This window comes from Podarcis muralis, chromosome 2 (assembly GCF_964188315.1).
Source record: "Podarcis muralis chromosome 2, rPodMur119.hap1.1, whole genome shotgun sequence".
NCBI classification, from domain to species: domain Eukaryota; kingdom Metazoa; phylum Chordata; class Lepidosauria; order Squamata; family Lacertidae; genus Podarcis; species Podarcis muralis.
In genome coordinates, this window is record NC_135656.1 from 6,435,500 (window position 1) to 6,456,181 (window position 20,682).

General features: G+C 44.4%; 1 protein-coding gene across 1 annotated transcript in view; it reads left to right on the forward strand.

Moving 5' to 3' along the window:
• Nucleotides 1-1,024: 1,024 nt before the first annotated feature.
• The window catches only part of TAC3 (tachykinin precursor 3), a 35,881-nt gene continuing 16,223 nt past the window's right edge, over nucleotides 1,025-20,682 (forward strand). The window contains exons 1-2 of the mRNA XM_077923816.1: nucleotides 1,025-1,228; nucleotides 10,271-10,408. Of these exons, the coding sequence (XP_077779942.1) occupies nucleotides 10,295-10,408 (114 nt within the window). The 5' untranslated portion in view covers nucleotides 1,025-1,228; nucleotides 10,271-10,294. The remainder of the gene's footprint in view (nucleotides 1,229-10,270; nucleotides 10,409-20,682) is intronic.

Genomic DNA, 20,682 nt, shown 5'->3' on the forward strand with positions numbered 1-20,682 from the left:
AATGGCCATGGGTCCTGCTAGCTTGTGTCAGGGCAGAGGGAGAAATGTTTATCTCTTGCCACTTGGGATCGCTCACTAGGTAGACACGAGATCCTTCGTCTCGGGGTCCAGGGTTTGAGCCCCATGTTGGGCAAAACGATTCCTGCTTTGCAGGGGGTCGGACCAGATGATCCTCGTGGTCCTTTCCACCTCTACATAGCTGTCAACTTTCCCCTTTTTTAAAAAGGGAAATTCCCTTATTCCGAATAGGATTCCTCGCAAGAAAAGGGAAAAGTTGACAGCTATGCACCTCTACAATTCTATGATTCCTTTGTATGCCATGTGTTATCTTACGCACCTCTTACCAGGTCCTCTGCTATGACGAGCCTTCTTCACAGGTGAGTTGTTCCGGGCCCTTGGTCACCTGCCCTTTTCTCCACTTCTACAAGATCGTATGGAAGTGAAAGCTGGACCATAAAGAAAGCTGATCGACGAAGAATTGATGCTTTTGAATTATGGTGCTGGAGGAGACTCTTGAGAGTCCCATGGACTGCAAGAAGATCAAACACATCCATTCTTAAGGAAATCAGACCTGAGTGCTCACTGGAAGGACAGATCGTGAAGCTGAGGCTCCAATACTTTGGCCACCTCATGAGAAGAGAAAACTCAATGGAAAAGACCCTGATGTTGGGAAAGATGGAGGGCACAAGGAGAAGGGGAGGACAGAGGACGAGATGGTTGGACAGTGTTCTCGAAGAGACCAGCATGAGTTTGATCAAACTGCGGGAGGCAGTGGAAGACAGAAGTGCCTGGCGTGCTCCGGTCCAGGGGGTCACGAAGAGTCGGACACGACTAAACGCCTAAACAACAACACAAGATCGTTTCAGAGGTGAGTTAACGGCGCAAAGTATCCCTGCGCATCCCCCCTCCCCCCCCCGCGCGCCCGCCTCCTTTCCGCGCCTGCGGTTTCGTGGGGCGCGCGCGCAGGCGGCGCGTGGGCGGGAAGGGGGCGCCGCTCCCAGCCCCCTCCCCCCCCGCCCTCCCCGAGAGGCGCTCTCCAATCCCCGGCAGCCAGCCTCTTCTTAAAGTGGCGCGGCGCTCGGGCGGCCAGGCACTCTTCGCCGCGGCTCCTCCGACTTTCACGCGCGCTTGCTTCTCCTCCTCCTCCTCAAGCGAGCCGAGGCAGCGCTTGCCGTCCGCACGAGAGCGCGCGCCGCGGACTTCCCGCCAAATCGCCCTCCTCCGCCAGGTGGGTGATTCTCACGGCCCCGTGGCTGGGAGAGAGGGGGGCGGGGAGGGGGCGGCAGACCCCAAAGTGCGGGAAATGGGTTAGGTATATCTATAAAGTTCGGGGCAGGAAGTTTCAGAGCTCACCGAACTTCATGGATGAGGATGCACCATCATTTCACGGGGGGGGGGGGGGGCAGGATCTTCTAAGACAGGGCTGGCCAACCTCCCGAGAGACTGCGATCTACTCACAGAGTTAAGAACTGGCAGTGATCTACCCCCTTTTGGGGGGTGCAGGTCAAAGTTGTCGAGCTTTTCTTTAGGGAGGAGGAAAGCCCGTTTTTAGGGGTGCCGGGCAAAGCTTTTTTTTAGGGGAGCCAAAGTTATTGAGCTTTTTTTTTGGGGGGGGGGAGGCAGTGATCTACCACAAATGTCCAGTGTTCTACCGGTAGGTCACGAACTACCTGTTGGACACTTTTCTCCTCCTGACAAAGTTTTCGGAGCTTTGTAACCAATACTGTGTAGTAATAGTATTAATAATAATAATAATAATAATAATAATAATATACTGTGTAGAGCACAGGGCAAAAATTCGGCAGAAGTTTCCCCATCACTGAGTTTCTGTCACGAGGAAAGCTCCACCTGTTGAATTTCCCCTTGCAAAGAATTTGCTCAAGTCTGGGAGACGTGTGTGTGTGTTTGTGGCAGGGTTTGTGCCAATGCAACTCCCCGTCATATTCTCTGGTTCAGCTTGCATTTGAGATTGCTGGGTGATGCTTAATAAAGGGAGAAACACAAATTAGTCGCTTCCTAAAATCTGCTAGCCATCCTCCTGTATTCTCCATTAGCAGAGGTTTATGGTTGCTTCGAAGTGTGGGGAAATGTGGGTTCTAATCTGCGTGAGTGGCTCTGACTACACATCGAGGGCACATTTTCCCTCAAAGAATTCTGGGCACTGTAGTTTGCCCCTCACAGAGTTGCAATTCCCAGGAACCCTTACCAAACTACAGTGCCCAGAATTCTTTGAGGGAAAGAACATGCTTCAAATGTGCCTTAGAGGTATAGTATGGAACCAGTGGGTGGGAATCGGTCGTTTTGAATCAATTGCCACAGAGCACGAAGATGCCATATGCATATGTAACAGAGGGAATGGCATGTCCAGGCAGATGTGTCCTCCTCATACACCTGGAGAAGAGAAGTTTTTTTTAAAAAATAATAATATTTTTTAATTTTTTCCATGCTTATTTCCATGCTTATTACATACCTAAAAACAACAACACTGGAGAAGAGAAGCTTAAGGGGAGACATGATAACAGTCTTCTTCAAATACCTGAAGAACTGACACACAGAAGACCAAGCAGAATTTCTCTCTCTCTTGGTTTGGGCTAGAATTCATGGGTGGAAATTGGAGGGAAACAGATTTCAGCTAAACAGTAGAAAAAATGACTGTTTGGCTGGGGAGTGGATTGCCTTGGGAGGTGGTAGCCTGTCATTCACTGGAGGTATTTACATAGAGGTAAAAGATGCTGTAGCATCCAGGGTATATGAGGACCCCTTTGCTTTGCCCAAGAGACCCTCAGAACAGGCAGTAACCCTGAGTCTTCAAGGAGAGCCATGCACAGATATGGAAGATACACACGGCAAAGGTAAACGTAGATTTGCTAATGGGTATATGGTCTAAACCACTGAGCCTAGGGCTTGCCGATTGGAAGGTCAGTGGTTCGAATCCCTGCGACGGGGTGAGCTCCCGTTGCTCGGTCCCAGCGCCTGCCCACCTAGCAGTTTGAAAACACGCCAAAGTGCAAGTAGATAAATAGGTAACACTCCGGCAGGAAGGTAAATGGCATTTCCGTGCGCTGCTCTGGTTTCGCCAGAAGTGGCTTAGTCATGCTGGCCACATGACCCAGAAAAACTGTCTGCGGACAAAGGTCGGCTCCCTTCACCAGTAAAGCGAGATGAGCGCCACAACCCCAGAGTCGTTCGTGACTGGACTTAACTGTCAGGGGTCCTTTACCTTTACATGTATATACTCAGCAGGGAGGTGCAGCCTGTCCTGGCTCCCTGGCAAGTGAATCTGCATGATACATATGCTTGCAAAACACCTCTTTGTCACATTATTATGTACACATTTCAAACTTTTTAAGTTAGCAGCCAAAACGTGTGATGTAATACAGAAGAGTAGCCAATTCAGTGCGGTGAATTGCTGTGCAAAGTACTGAAGAAGATTGATCTCTATTTTGGAGATTTTGCAGGCACAGACAATCCCATTTCTAAGCTTTTCAGAGCAACCACAAGATAGGGTATAATTGGCAGCATAGGGCCCCTGAGCAGTTGCCCCTCTTTCAGTGCCAGCCTGGCCATGCTGCCTATGGAATTTTTCTTATAAAGATGAATTATTTGGTAGGCAGGATAAAGTGCTGCTGAGTGCCCAGTTTACTAACGTGCATTCTGGCAGGACAGCTGCTGAAACTTTGTGCAAGTTAACTGTTTGCTAGCAGACTGGCTGCATTTTAGAGGAGCAGTTTGTCTTTTGGTAGGAACTGCTTTTCAGTGTAAATGAGTGGGGCTGCTATTTTCAGGGTTATAGCAATTTTGCTCTAAGTGTGAGGAGGTGAACTGTTAGTTTACCAAATGATTTTCCCTTAATGGAGAAAACACTTGGCATCAGACCAAGCAAGTAAGTTTTGAATACCGCCTTTAATCTGGTATATTTTGGGGTATTTCTCTATAGATTACAGTATCTCATTTCAGACATAACACACTTGTGCTTCAGGTATGTGTCTAAGCAAATGTGCGAGTGGCACTGGATGGCTGACCAAGGCTGAGTTAGCATGAGGGTGAACATCAATATGCTGGAGTATCACTAGGAGCAAGCAGGAATATGGATGCAGGAAGGAGTGTGTCTGAGAGAGAGAACTTTTTATAGCAGTGTGTTTGTTTAGTGTGACATACACAATGCTTACAATAAGCAAGCATACGTATGCATCCGTGTAATGTGAATATACTGACAAGCATGGATTAAGATGTGTAAGAGCATCTATGTAATTGCACACTGCAGTTATGTAAAGACTGCAGTCCTCAAAGCTAGGCTCCTTATGTTCAGAATAACAGGATGGCAGCCAAAGTCATCAGCCCTTGCTTGCTCTCTCCTCTCCAAGGTTCTCATGACTATCAGATATTTAGAATTAGGGTTGCATTTTTTAGGGACTGGTAAGAAGCAATAAGGGACGCGGGTGGCGCTGTGGGTTAAACCACAGAGCCTAGGACTTGCCAATCAGAAAGTTGGCGGTTCGAATCCCCACGACGGGGTGAGCTCCTGTTGCTCGGTCCCTGCTCCTCCCAACCTAGCAGTTCGAAAGCACGTCAAAGTACAAGTAGATAAATAGGTACTGCTCCAGCGGGAAGGTAAATGGTGTTTCCGTGCGCTGCTCTGATTCGCCAGAAGCGGCTTAGTCATGCTGGCCACATGACCCGGAAGCTGTACGCTGGCTCCCTTGGCCAATAAAGCGAGATGAGCGCCGCAACCCCAGAGTCGGTCACGACTGGACCTAATGGTCAGGGGTCCCTTTACCTTTAAGAAGCAATTGCTATGCATTATATGGGGCACATTCATAACACCTTTCCTATGATCAAAGACTAGGGCTCTAGAACTGCTTTTGAATGGGAGCAACCTTGGCTGCCCTCTGCAGTCACCACCCACTAAATTTAATAACAAAAAAATGCACTGCCCTGGCCTATAGAGCTATAAAATTCATTCCCAAACACACTGGGTGCTTGGGACTGACAGGGAGGAGGGGACTGAGGTGGGACTGGCAGGGAGGATGGTGAGTGGCAGCCCAGAATAAGGGGAAGTGGTGGTGCTGCTGTCTCCATGTGTGGTGGCAAGCAGGACAGGTGTCCTGTCCTGGTTAGGGGCAGGGACAATGTTGGAAGAATGAGGTGACCCAGTGAGAGAGGGGCATTGCTATCACTACATGCAGAAATGGGAGAGAGTCCTGCCCTAGTCTGGAGTGGTGAGGGACTTGTCAGCAGCCCTGGGCTGAGAGCCCCCTTTAAGTCTGGCCCTGGCCCTGCTTTTGCATAGAAATGTACATATGTGGGGGAGGTAAGTTGTTTGCATGCACATGCTTGATTTAAAATATAGTTGTTCAAGCCTTTTAATAAAAGAATACATATATTTTTTTCCAAAATAATTTAATATTTGGACAAAATAATTTAAGAACATTAGTAAAAGCTGTCATTCCATCTCTCCTGTTATCCTCCTTAAGAAAATGGCCTGGAATTGTAAATGTATGAAATTGTCTTGTGTAGAGTCATAACATTCTGGCTGACATGAGCTCAAAGACTAAGGCAGAGGCTTTTGCAGGTTTTGCCAGAGATCCTTTAAATGGCTGAACCCTAGACTACAAACTATAATCCTTGTCTTAGCATCATGTCTGAAATAGGGATTGTTTGTGGGTTTTTGGCAAAGTTATCCTTATGTACGTTTTGTCTCTTTAATGATGATGGCATTTACACATTTCTATGTGCATCTATATCCATTACGTGGTGCTTAAATTAAAACACCATAGGTGTAAGTAAAGTTGATTGTGTGCAAGGGTGAGTATGTGTGCATGCATATATGTTGTAGTTATTTCCTGAAATTTGGTGAATGACAGTATCCACATGTGAATATTAATAATCTGGCATCATTGTGCGTTTAATTTATAATTATTTTATAAATAAATAACTTATTTTATGCTGACAGTTTATGCGGTTGTTTATGCCCTCTTGATTTTTCATTTTTATTGCTTTAATATGATTTTGTGTTCCTGCACATCACCCTGATGTTTTGCAAAAGGGCAGTATATAAATACTTCTATATATAAATGAATAATTTTCAGTGTGTAATGTTGCATATTCACACTGGTCAGACGTACACAAGAGCAGGAGTCAGCCCACCTGGTACTGTCCAGATGGTATTGGACTACAACGCCCATCAACCCTGAAAATTTGCCATCCTGCTGGGGCTGATGGGAGTTGTTGTCCAACATCAGCTGGAGGCCACCACATTGACTAACCCTGCATTAGAGAATGCTGATAATCTGATGTGGGTTACTATGAACCATTACTACTGTACCTCCAAGTTTTTGTAATCCACCTAGAGATTCTTTTTACAATCAAGCAGTATATTGGTAAAGGTAAAGGGACCCCTGACCATTAGGTCCAGTCGTGGCCGACTCTGGGGTTGCGGCGCTCATCTCGCATTATTGGCCGAGGGAGCCGGCATTTGTCCGCAGACAGCTTCCAGGTCATGTGGCGAGCATGACTAAGTTGCTTCTGGCGAACCAAAGCAGCGCACGGAAACACCATTTACCTTCCCGCTGGAGCGGTACCTATTTATCTACTTGCACTTTGACATGCTTTCGAACTGCTAGGTTGGCAGGAGCAGGGACCGAGCAACAGGAGCTCACCCCGTTGCAGGGATTTGAACTGCCGACCTTCTGATCAGCAAGTCCTAGACTCTCTCTGTGGTTTAACCCACAGCGCTACCCATGTCCCCAAGCAGTATATACTTATGGTTAAATAGCTAGCTAAATAAAGATATGGTACCTAGCCAGTTTTAACCCTGCATTCTGATTTTCAAAGCATTATTTGTATGTGTAAACTCACAGAAAAGTCTGTAATCCTGGTTGAGGTGAGTTTAGAAAAGCTTTGAAACTGAAAATGGGACTGGGAAAGTAAGAGTGATAAAAAGGAAACCATGCAGGAGGAAATGTAAAAAAGATTAATTCTGTTTACAGCTATTTAATTCATATAAAACATTTTAGCTGTATTCTCTACCTGCTTCCTCCAAAGTTGCAAACAGTTACAAATAATAAAATACTGAAATAATGTGTAACCATATAAAACCTGGCGGGAAAACAATAATAGTAGCCAGCAGATTTAAAAGATACTATCTGCAGCTGTTTAAAGCAATAGCTTTCAGATTAGATTTCTTTACAAACCACGTTTTTCCTTTTTTCTGGAAGGCTGGCGGTGGTAGAGCTGAGTAGACTTTAAGTGGGCAACGTATCATGTGAGTGCCATGGAGGAGACCAATGCCCTTGCTGGACGTTCTTGTCTAAAAAGATTGGTCCCAGATTGTAAAGGGCTTTAAGGGTTAAATACCAGCACTTTGTAATTAGCCCCAGAAGAAACAGGCAGCTGCAGTGGTTGAACCAAACAGTGTTAGAAACTGAGATATGAAAGCCAGGAGCTAAATGGCACCTTAGACCTAGGTTATGGGCACAACCTAGACCTAGGTTTGGGACACGGGTGGCGCTGTGGGTTAAACCACAGAGCCTAGGACTTGCTGATCAGAAGGTTGGTGGTTCGAATCCCCATGACGGGGTGAGCTCCCGTTGCTCGGTCCCTTCTCATGCCAACCTAGCAGTTCGAAAGCACGTCAAACTGCAAGTAGATAAATAGGTACCGCTCCGGCGGGAAGGTAAACAGCGTTTCCGTGTGCTGCTCTGGTTCGCCAGAAGCGGCTTTGTCATGCTGGCCACATGACCTGGAAGCTGTCTGCGGACAAACGCCGGCTCCCTTGGGCAATAAATCGAGATGAGCGCCGCAACCCCAGAGTCGGTCACGACTGGACCTAATGGTCAGGGGTCCCTTTACCTTCACCTATGGGCACAACAATGGAATGTCTAGGCATGCTTTTCTATAACAAGAATACAAAGCTGGAAATGATTGAACTGTGGCTGAAATATTATGCTCATTTTTCACATGGTCTAGTCCTTCCCCTGCCCACCCTCCTAATATTCTTAAGAGGGTGTCTTCTCCAGTCTCCAGAGAGTAGCTGGAAGTGGGGAGGCAGAAAAGGGTCCTCTTTTCCTTCCACTCTGCAGTTTTAATCTGAAATCTTAGGCGCAGCCGGAGCTCAGAAGCTACTTGCACTAATGAAATTCCCTGTCGCAAAATGTGCCTAGAGCAATGGGAGTTTCGAACACTGGAACCAAAATGAGAATAATGGAGGTGCCCTGGGACATGCCTCTCTCAGGCTGCTGCATTTTGCACCAGCGGCAACTTCAAAAAGGCAGAGCACATTGCAGTCACCCAAGGGCATTTTAGGCACCCATCTATGTCTTAGAAAAAAGGCAAAATGACCCATTTCCCTTCTTTAATTTTTAATTTTTAAATTATTTATTACTTTCCCCTTTCCATGCACAGGGATCCCCCCCCCCCAATTGTCGTTTGTTCAGGAGCACAATCAGTAAGGAAAGATGGCTTACTATAGTGCATCCAAACTGAAATCATCAACTTCTCTCCTTGCTGGTGCTACAGTCCAGCTTTGGTGTTGTATAGTGGCCTCCAGGCAGTGACACCCTCTTAGCTAAGAACAATGGCGCAAATTTCACCAGCTCATCAGCAAACCTGTACTGTATTTGCAAGCTACCGCTAGCTTATCAAGGACTTTATTTTGAAGCTTAATTAGGAACACAATATTTTGAATCCACCAGAGAAGAAAACCTACTTCATATATTTTACATGAGGAACATGCAAGTCACCAGATGAGATTCTTGCAATGCCCCCTGTGTTGGCATACTCACGAGGTGCATAATCTTGTTGCTTGGCTAGTAACAAATATGAGCCTGTGGTTAAACAACTGAGGTGGTTACTAGTTTGCTTCCAGTCCTTCTGTGGGCTGTCCATCTTTAATGCCTCTTTAATGCAATTCCCTAAACAAGTGAAATGAATCTTGTTTCACTGTTCCATTGATAGTTAGTCCCTTTCCAATTTTCTGCTGTTGATGTTTTTGTATCGAATCTTTAGTTTAGTTTATTATTTATATTCTAATTGCTTTTATATTATTGCTTGCATGCCACTTCAGAGCATAAGCTGAAAAGAAGCATATGCATCTTTTAAATAATTCCCAAACAATTGTGGCCAGTGTACCAAATGTTTCCTGCTACTGAGGAGACCTTTTTTATCTTACTGTTACAGCTGAGACTGTACCTTCTTCATTAAATATCAGGGCAGACAGTGTTCTTGATCCATGGTGGTTTTATTAGATTGTGCCCACAATTAACCTAGGCTTGTTAATCCAGTGATGGGTTCCAAATTCTGACACATGGGCTGATTGGCTGGGGAAGTAATGCCCTTGTCTTCAGTAGAGAGGATATGTCTGACTGATAAAGGTTAATACAAGTATTATATTGGGTTGTATCAAAGGGCGTAATCTGTGAGTCCAGATTGCATGACACTAGGTAGGTAATTTCAGTTTGATTCGTTCTGTTCCTGAGTAGGAGAGAGAAAGCAACATTTTGATTGTGTGCAAAGAGAGCAGCAGAGATGGAATTTAAGCCTAAGAGTTCAAAGAAGGGAGGTAGCTAAGAAAGCATTGCTTTATTGTCTTCTAAGGCTGTGCAGAGAAATTATTTTTGTGGAGCAACAAGAGTAACTTCACATCACCACGGTCACACTAGCCAGATTCTGTTTCAGTAGATATATAGATAGATGATAGGTATGTATATATATAGAGAGAGATAGATGATAGATAGATAGATGATAGATAGATAGATAGATAGATAGATGAAAGAGAATGGGAGCTTTTTTGTAGGTGGGGTTGCCTGATGCGTGACATGTTCATTTAAAATAAATTTAAACACTCACAAACAGTTCATGTGTCTTGCTATAGGAAATAACCAGCTTTGCATATGAAATAAACATGTTTGACAGGTAATGTATGGTGGTGTTCTGTTTCTAGCTTTAGAGAGGATTCAGTATAATCTTTTTAAAAAACAAAGTACTAGCTTTCCCAGAAATTAATTGGCCAGTCATTATGTAGTACTTATAAGGGAATAATAGGCAGTGACCTCTTGTTCCTCTTACAAATCTGAAGCGTGAAAATGGCAGTCTGCTAATTAAAGTTCCACATAAAATTGCTTGCTGTTATTTATCTGCTTTCTTTTAATGATGGATATGTATGTTGGTACTCCTGTGCTCCCTCCACACTTTGCAGTTTCCATTTTTCGCACTGATATTCTCCCACTTTCTCTCTCTTTCTGAACCCTCTCCCACTGCTCCCCTTCCCAAGCTGTCGCTCCCTCGGGAAGAGAGAATGAAGAGCCCTCTTGTGCTGACAGTGCTGCTGTCCTTAATAACAGCAAAACTGTGCCATGCTTACTGTATTGAGTCCCAGGAGCAGCAGATCCCCAGCGGAATGCAAACAAAGGTGAGAGTGGCTAGAATTTTGTTGGAAGAGGGGATAGGAGGTTGCTGGTGAGTGGAACAGCTTCTGTGCTGGGTAAGGATCTGCTCCAAATAAGTTCCTGCCATGGTACCAGTGTGGTTTTTAGAGCCTTGCATTTCAGGAGTTGAAACTGAACCCATCATCCACTTCGGAAAACCTGAGGACTCAAAATACTAAAGTTAATGCATAATTTTGTTTTACCCAGATAAGGTAAAGGGGGGAGACCCCTGACCATTAGGTCCAGTTGTGGCCAATTCTGGGGTTGCGGCGCTCATCTCGCTTTATTGGCCGAGGGAGCTGGCGTACAGCTTCCGGGTCATGTGGCCAGCATGACTAAGCCGCTTCTGGCAAACCAGAGCAGCGCACGGAAACGCTGTTTACCTTCCCGCTGGAGTGGTACCTATTTATCTACTTGCACTTTGACGTGATTTCAAACTGCTAGGTTGGCAGGAGCAGGGACCGAGCAACGGAAGCTCACCCCATCGTGGGGATTTGAACCGCCGACCTTCTGATCAGCAAGCCCAAGGCTCTGTGGTTTAACTCACAGCGCCACCCGTGTCCCTTGATATCCAGATAGAAGCTAATTAAACAAAGATAATAACCCCCAAACACTCCCCTGTTGTGACTTCTGCAATAATAAATTGTCCAAGGCTTTGGAAAGTTATTCTGATGTTTCTCTATATTTCATGGGTTTCTTTCCAACATAGTTTTTCTTCTAGCGTTTTGCAAACAGGATATATTTCAAGTTTTGACATACAACACAAAATTGGATTCTGCCCCCTGCCCCCTATTTCATTATTTTTACCTGATTTCCTACAGTGTAATGAACAAACAAATAATGGAAAACATATTACCAGTGTACACTGTTTTAGACAATCAGGAAATGTGACCATGCCTAGTCACTTTCTCAATGCTAGAAACCTGAATCAATTAAAAAGAAATGTGGTACTGTGTAATTTATCTGTTAACTTTCATCTGCAGTTGCTACAGTTTGAAGGAGTTTTGAGGTTTATAATACAGAAGAAGATCCTATTTCTTCCCTATAAAAATGTTAATTCGGTTCCCCCATAAACACACCCCATGGCAAGACATTCATACATCTTTCATCTAAGGCAGTGGTTCTTATCCTTTTTGAGGGTCACAAACGTCTTTGAGAATCTGATAAATGCTGGACCCTGCCCCCAGAAAAGCTCACATAAACACAAACATAAGTTTGCATATAATTTGGCTTGGTTCACAAACCCCTGGAAGCCAGAGCAATGTACTTCAGATGACTTCTCCTTTTATCCACACAACAACCCTGTGGAGTAGGTTAGGCTGCAATACAGCATTTGGCCAATGGGACTCATGGCTCAGTGTTGATTGAATCCATGTATTCTCAATCTTGAGTCCAAACTTCTAAAATGATAAACTGCCTTCCTGAAATAGTGAATTTCTCAAGAGAGAAAGTTCCGTAATGTTCAGACCACAGCAGAGAACTCAAGCAGCTGCTGAATTAATCTTGTTTGATGATAACATGTTGAGCAGGACCCCCATTACAAACCTGAAACTGAAAACAAATACTGATTCCCCTACTACTCGGTGTTTTCATTGTGACTCCTTTGGAACAGGGATTAACTCTCCTGAGCCTGCTTAGAGAGCCCAGAAGCATGGCTGGCTACAGAATGCTGTGCTAGATGTACGTTCATTCTGCTCCTGCAGGGCTCTTCATACGTTTCTGGCACAACTAGAACTTTGGGATTGCTTTGGCTTACAAATCTTACCAATCTATTTATTACACAAGAACAACAGGACCTAAACGCAGCAGGAGAGGTTTCCAAGTTCCATGTTAATGAGCCCTGCTTTACATGCAGTGATTTTGTACACAGATGTAACTTAAGCATTCTCTGTGCATGCCGTCGTGTGAAGTGCATGTGAATCATACACACACACTTTCTGCATTGGTGGGACTTGAGTGTACAGGGGTCTTCCTGGTGGTTTCCCATCTAGACACTGAGCAGATCCAGACCAGCTTAGCTTCGTGTTACTTAAGGCCTTTCCTTGGTGACCTTTTTGCTACACATGGACTCTGTAAAATAGGGAACACTTGGCAAATGGCAGTTTAATTTGGGACATGCACACAATGATTCAGTGAACTAGCCACATGTGAACCCATCACAGGCAAATGTGTACATATGGTTTCCCAGCATGGATGTGGTATCTGTGTTTGTCACACATCTCCGTCCCCCGCCAAAAAATAAAATAAAATAATCCTGGGATCTGCAGTTCATTAAGCTCCATGAAGGGTAAACTTTAGTTCCCTGATTTCTTTGAGCCATGTGCTTTAAATATGCTTTAATAAATAACAACACCCTAGTGGCACAGGGCCCTAAGGAAGTTAGATTGGCTTCAACCAGAGCCAGGGCCTTTTCAACTCTGGCTCCGGCCCGGTGGAACTCTCTGCCTCATGAGACCAGGGCCCTGCAGGATCTGATTTCTTTCCACAGGGCCTGTAAGACAGAGTTGTTCCGCCTGGCCTTTGGCTTGGAGCCAATTTGATTCCCTCCCTCCCTCTCTTTCTTTTTTCTTTTCCTTCTCCTCCTGCAATGAGGCTACATTTTAATATTTTAATGTTCCATTGTTTTAATGTTGTATTTTATTTTTGTTTTTAAGTTGTAATCATTCTTCTTGTTTTTATTATTGCTTGTAAGCCGCTCTGAGCCCGGCCTTGGCTGGGGAGGGCGGGGTATAAATAAAAATTATTATTATTATTATTATTATTATTATTATTATTATTATTATTTAAATGTATGGTGTGGATGAGACTGAAGTAGCCATCCACCTGTTCTGTTATTTGTGATGGAACAATGGGACTCAAGTGTAAATTATGCTAGCTGAATCAGAGCAGTTATTGCATGGTTATGAAGGATGGAAACTGTTCTATGAACAGACGAGAACAGAGAAGAGGTAATGAAGAAGTAAATGGAAAACTGGTGCCCTAGTTCAGGCATAGGCAAACTCGGCCCTCCACATGTTTTGGGACTATAATTCCCATCATCCCTGACCACTGGTCCTGCTAGCTAGGGATCATGGGAGTTGTAGGCCAAAAACATCTGGAGGGCCAAGTTTGCCTATGCCTGCCCTAATTTGTAACAAAGAAGACGTGGCTTTGCTGGTGATTCTATCAGATGTGGACACCAACAGTACAAAGAGAGATAACCCCACCTGCTACTCATACCTGATGTGTACCTACAACACAGGGAGCAGGCTTGACATCCTTCTGCCCCCCCCCCCAAAAAAAAACCCATGAGCAATCTTGTCCATCATATGCAGTGGTTCATAGCTTACATTTTAGCAAATAAATGACATCAAATTTCCTCTCCTGGGCACTCACTCACTCATTTTAAATCAACAGACTATTCAGGCATTAATATTGATGATAGCGTGCTTTATTTTGAATGGGACGGGGAGCACTGTACTGTGATGGGAAGGGAAGCTCAAGTAAGTGAGAGACAATGTGGGCATATGGATGGAAAAGCATGACTAGAGGCCAAGAGATTTGCAGGGTGGAGCAGACAGGTTTGCAGGGCATAAAGCTCCCCATTATTGAATACTGGAGCCTTCAGCAGAAATGGCCCCTATGTTTCTAAAACATATCATGTGCACCATAAACAGTATACAAGCTTCTTAATTATTTTATTTATTTAACAGTTTGTATACCACTTAATAACAGGGGTGCTAACTTGAATAAAATATTTTTTTGGGGGGGGGGCAGGTAAGCCCTACCCCACATAATTGGTCACAAGACGTGGCACATGCAATGCACATCAACTTAGGGGGCGGCCCTCTCAAATATTTTATGGGAGGGAGGGGTGAAGGGACCTCAGACCCTAGAAATTGGCTCCTGTGATCACAGTTATGTAGAAGAAACCTAGCAAATTAGACTAAAATGATAAAAACTATAAAATCAGAGTTCAATTTTTAAAGCCCTGCTGAGATACAAAAAAGAATAAGTCATCAGTAAGGACTAGGGTGTGGGTGGCGCTGTGGTCTAAACCACAGAGCCTAGGACTTGCCGATCTGAAGGTCGGCAGTTCGAATCCCCGCAACAGGGTGAGTTCTTGTTGTTGGGTCCCAGCTCTTGCCCACGTAGCAGTTTGAAAGCACATCAAAGTGCAAGTAGATAAATAGGTACCACTCCGGCGGGAAGGTAAACGGCGTTTCCGTGCGCTGCTCTGGTTCGCCAGAAGCAGCTTATTCATGCTGGCCACATGACCTGGAAGCTGTCTGTGGACAAACGCCAGCTCCCTCAGCCTATAGAGTGAGATGAGCGCCATAACCCCAGAGTCGTCTGCGACTGGACCTAATGGTCAGGGGTACCTTTACCTTTACCTAAGGACTAGAAGTTCAACTGGAAGGGATTTCCAAAAAATTGGGCCCACACTACTGAATGTACGGGCTCCTTGTGGGTATGAGCTGTGTGTCCAAGTCATGGGGGCCCACTAACAGCCACCCCCAAAGACCTCAAGGATCAAAAGGAGAGATATACAGGGTCAGGCTCTTGGTCTGTATCCTGCTCTACTTTTGATTCCTTGGAGTCAGTTGTGTATCTCTCAGTGTTAGGCTGCTGGTCCCTCATTGATTTTTGTGATGGGGCCTTGTACATAACAAAACAACAAGTGGTTCAAAGAAGGCTCTTTGGTGCAGTTACAAAAAGTTGCTCTTTCTTTCTTTTCTTTTCTTTTTTACTCAAAGCTGTTTCAATAACCTAAAAGCCTATACATCCTGTGGAGAATGAAATGTTGGTCTGCGATAATGACCTCACAGTAGGGAACATCTCTCCCACTGCAGTCTGAAATGAGAGCTTCCATGAGCCAGTGGTCTCTTGGTAGCCAAGCGATGGCTTGAGAGCCGAGCACTTCAGTGCATCTGCATGTGCGAAGAGGTTGATTTCTACATATTAGAGAAATTATTTAAAATAGCTTCACCGTGAAATGAAGCAAGTATAAAACCATCCAAGATCCTGGCTTCAAAGGCTCATACTTTTGGCTTTCTTCGCTTTTTTTGCAACTAAATTACATTGTTGAAATGTTTACCCCACAACTTTTCCCCATTTATAAAGATATCAAAGGATTAAATCATTTGCCCAAGGTCATGAAGGCAGCCTTTAGTGGAACTCAAATCTCTCAGTCCCTAAAATACCGTAACCAAACAGCTCCAATCTAGTATAAAATTAGATGTCTGGCTAATGAGAGGTTGAGGGAGATCTGTGAACTTGATCATTAGCTGTCTTGTTTTCAAAGCTAAAGCAGAAAGTTTGGAGAGAACAATTTCTACTGCTGTCTTTCACATGCAGAGATAATGGCAGCTTCACTATTGTATATCATCTAGGACAAGGCTGGGGAACCTGTGGTTTCCAGATGTTATTGGACTACAGCTTCCACGATCCCTATTAGCCATGTTGTTTGGGGCTGATGGGAGTGAGAATATTTCACCCCTCCCATTGCAAGAATCTGCTGATTTTCCAGAGAGGAGGGGGCAGATTGTGCTTGCTACTTATTCCGCTTCAGCCTCACTTCAAAAGGGGAGACTGGGTGTTATCTCTGTGTAGATAAGGTCGCTGCAGAAAGCAGCTGTAACACTCAGTGCAGTCCAGAGTCTCCATTTGTATATAGTTTGTATAGTACAGTAGCTTTTAGTGAATAAAAGAAGATATTCTTCAGCACTGTCGTCCGAGTGATTTATGCTCTGCTGTACTCTGCTGGGCACAGCTGTCTTCTGGAAGTGAGTTCGGTGCTCACAGCTCTGAGTTGTGAGTCTACAGCACTTAGACCTGTTCCTGCAGAAGAAGGTCTCTGGAAGTGCTACCCCAGTTCGCCCGGCCCAGTCGGGGCTGAAATAGTTGAGCCCGGTCGGTGGCACTGGCTCAAGGGTGATGCTGACAGGGAGTTGTAGTCCAAAAACATCTGGACAGGTCAGTGAAGGCTGATCTACTTGTGGTGCTGAATGCATGGAGCAGGCCACACAGTCTCTTGGCATTTGGAAGCAACATGCATGGTAGAACACCTTCTTGGTAGCCAAAACTATAATCATATTTCCATATTCTAAGTCTGCTGAAGAGGCTTTCGGTGTGTAGGTGGTCTCTAATCTGATGTAAAAGGGGCATTCTTTCATAGGTATGAAAAGGGGAAGTTAAAAAGAAGATGAGGTCCCCCCGCCATCTCTCTTAAAAAGAGCTTTCTGCTCTGCAAATTACTTTTGTAGACAAGACCCAGCTGGAGTCTTTAAGTGGCTGTTTTTGTCAAATCCCATCTGAATCAGATCTGCTGAGGATAAAAAAGCTTTGAGAAATCCAATTCAACCCTCTCCCATCACCTTCTCTTCCTGTCACATCCTTACTGTCCAAAAAGAGAAAAGAAAAAGCCTCAAATTACTGTAGCTTTAAGGCTCTCACGAAGCAATTCCGCATTTTTGGATGCAGCTGACCTTCGGACCAATTTCACATTTCTCTCTCCTGGAATTACTTCACTCTTAGCATAGGCAGAAGTTTTACCCAGATTAAATTAGAGGACACCCCCGCCCTGCCCCCGCTTTATTCTTCAAGATAGATTTAAATTCTGTAACTAACGGTAGATGTAATCGACAAAGTTTTTCACTTGAAAATTATGCTTTGATTACGGGAAATAAGGATGGAACTTCATATCCATCAAAATCTGCAGACATTCTAGTGCTACCTGTCCAGGATGCCTGTTGGCTATCAAAGGAGATGTACAAGTGAGAGCCTTGTGCCTAAAGGCTGTGTTTTCTTTACATCAGAACCTTTAAGTTTGATGGCCAATATTTACTCCAAGAACTTGGTTCTCACATGATTTGGATTTTTGTGTGTGGAGGGGGGAAGTCTGGGATGACAGAAGCCATTGCACAGGAGAAGGGCATGGAAATCATTTCCCACTGAGAGCAATACAAGGCATTCTTCCTTGGCAATCACTCATAGCCAAATAAGATTGTCTTCCATAAACACAGTTTTAACAGTGAGTCTGTAAGTGACTGTGGAGGTCAGTTCTGGATCCACACGTCCTTCCACAGTGGAGACATAGGTTTCCGGACGGAAGTTGATCAGGGTGAGGGTTTGCCAAGCATGCCTTCCTCTTAGCACATTTCCTGAGTTCTAGCATCTTCAATGCCCATGGCATCTTTGGTAAAGGCTGTTCTCCAATTGGAGCACTCACAGACCAGTGTTTCCCAGTTGCCAGTGTTTATATCACATTTTTAAAAGATTTGCCTTGAAAGAATCTTTAAGCCTCTTTTGTTGACCACCAGCATTACGCTTTCCATTTTTAAGTTTGGAATAGAGTGGTTGCTTTGGAAGATGATAATCAGGCATCCACACAACATGACCAGTCCAACGAAGTTGATGTTGAAGAATCATTGCTTCAACACTGGTGATCTTTGCTTCTTCCAGTACACTGGCATTAGTTTGCCTGTCTTCCCAAGTGATGTGTAAAAAATTTCAGATACACTGTTGATGGAATCTTTCAGGGAGTTCAAGATGGTGTTTATAGGTGGTTCATGTTTCACGAGTGTACAGTAAGGTTGGTAGTACAATAGCTTTGTAAACAAGCATTTTGGTTTCCCTGCGAATGTCCCGGTCCTCAAACACTCTGCACTTCAATCAGGAGAAAGCTGCACTCACAGAGCTCAGGCATTATACTCCTGCCTTCTGAACGGTGGATGCCCTGCAGAGTCCCACTCTACTTTCTGACTCTTCACCTTCAAGTTTCTACATGCTATGAAGGCTGTAGTAAATATGCTGTTGAAATTCTTACACTGCCAAGTTCTGCACTCAGGCTGTCAGTACCACAGACATATCCTTTTTTCGTACAAATATTAATCACAATGTCAAAAGATGCAATGTCTGTCAGATCACAATGTCAGAAATAATAGCACCTGTGAAGAGAAAATAGAAAACAAATTTTAATTAAATACTACTGGGGATGTGCAATATGTACAAAAACAATGGAAGTCAAGGGCAGTTGTTTTAGACAAAGTCTAGATACTATTGCACACAAAACCTGTCTGCTGATTTTTACATTTCAGAAACAAATATAAGCTCTGCAACACCAACTTTTGCATCCCAAAATGATTCGTTAAGCACCATTCGGTTCCATATTGATAGAGTATTATTTTTATAAGATTGTATTTGGAAATGATGAATTCAAAGGTTGAAGATTTCGCTATGTTTTGAATCTGCTCAAAACTTTTAAAGACTTGTATCTGACCCCACAGTAAGCAAAATGTGGAAGTTTATATGATGTTTATTCATGGGGGGGGGGGGGGAGGCAGAGCCCACTTTTACCCTCTATGACAAAATGGGTAGATCTGGCACTGGAGGAGCCTCACTATTGTTACGGCAAAATCTGGGTGCGAGGCTGCTCTGCCACCCAGCTCATCGGACTAAGTCCGTGGGTCCCTGCGGAAGAAAATGAGCTCAGCTGGACGCAGGAGCAAACTGTAGAAGATCCAAGTTTATTGCGCAACAGGTTCAAGGCGAGATTGAACCCCGAGAATGGGGCGACATAGACTTTTAAAAGTTCCCTCCAAGTCCCAGAATACAGTGCACGAAACGTCATGAATACATTTTGGGAAGGTTGGGTTTCATGGATTACATCATGAATATATTACACACGTCATGAATATGTTTACAGAGAGGTGGGGTTACACTGATTAACATTTAAGACAAGGGAGGGGGGAATGTGCAGAGTGAGGGATATACATAAATAAACATTTCTTGAGTACCGGTGGTGGCAGGACAATGGGACAGTGATATGCATCGTCTGCCACCTGGTATTGCCCGGAGGAAGGGTTAGGCAGGACGATCTGACAGGATTAAGAAGTTCCTGTGTACGTGACTTGTCGTCTTGAAGATTATGGAGGTAGGGGTAGCAACATGGAGTCCAGAGGAAACTGAGTTGAATGTCACCAGGATGGAGAAAATCGGAGTTGTGGTTGATTTTATATCAATTTCTAAAGGTTTCAATGCTTTCCAGACTCACGTTAGGAATAGGGCGAGAGAAAGGCATAGGAAAGATGGGGCTTATTCCGCCCGCGTGAAGACAGGAAAGAGAGCCTTTTATTTACAAGGCAGGGGTACAGTGTGGTGCCTATGCAATGGTGCGGGGGCTGAGGGTTCGAGGCCGGCTGGGCACTGCAGGGGCCATCGCCTCGGACCCCTTCAGGGAGCGGTAGGGAAGGATGGGTACCCCCCCCCCCTGTTCCTTCCGTATCAGTCCCCCATTCGGAGATAGATTTGCATTAAAGTTCTGCAAGAACTTGCAAATCTTTTCTCCGCACCCTAAATCTCGGTGAATGTAGGGGTGCCCTGTGAGTGGGAATAGTGGGCAGCAAAAGAGGGAACAACACGGACGAATAAAATTACTTGTGGCACCCTAGCTCTTTCAAACACTTTCAATAGTGGTGTATGCTTTACATTTAGCAGGAAGGTCCACTACTGACTGAAAAAAAATGCAGTTTGCTTTTTAGCCCCACCGTTTTTGTGTTTTCAGGTGCCAAGCTAGCTCTTCTGTGGTCTCACACCGGCATAGTGGTACAGTAACACATCCTGCTGAATCCCCTCAGGGCTTTCATTTAACCATGTCGCCTGGCAACCACCATAGCTGACCAGGCTTGGACACATCATGAGAGATATGTCTTCACCTTGGTCTTTCTATAGGGTTTTCATTATTGCAGGCTCTGGTCCCACACTCATGGAAAGTTGTCCACTTGCTCTTAAAGGACCAAAAGCTAGTTGCAGCCTGGATACAAGTGCCCAATTCCGGTAGAGTCCAATTTGAATTTATCTTGCCCCATGGTTCTCAACTTTTCAAAACCAATATGTTAAAACCAAAGCCATTCCTAAGGGGGCATTTGTCCAAATGAGTCAATTTAACTCTATAAGGGACCATTCTTGCTACATCAAGGCATATACAATTTTCTTGTTACCAATAATAATATTACGTATGGTAGTCGTGTCCTCAAATAAATAAATAAAATTTTGACATGATCTACACCCAATTTCATCTGGCATCCTAATCAAAACATCTCAAATAATAATAAGGAGTGTTGCTTCAAATCTATCTGATAAAATATGGTTCCGATAATAACACTTGGTTGTGGTAGATTAATTTCGCAGCTATAGATGAAAACCAAGATTAATAAGTAAATAAATGCAGAACAATTGCTACTTGAAGACAGTACTGAATCTGCAAGAGATGCAGGGA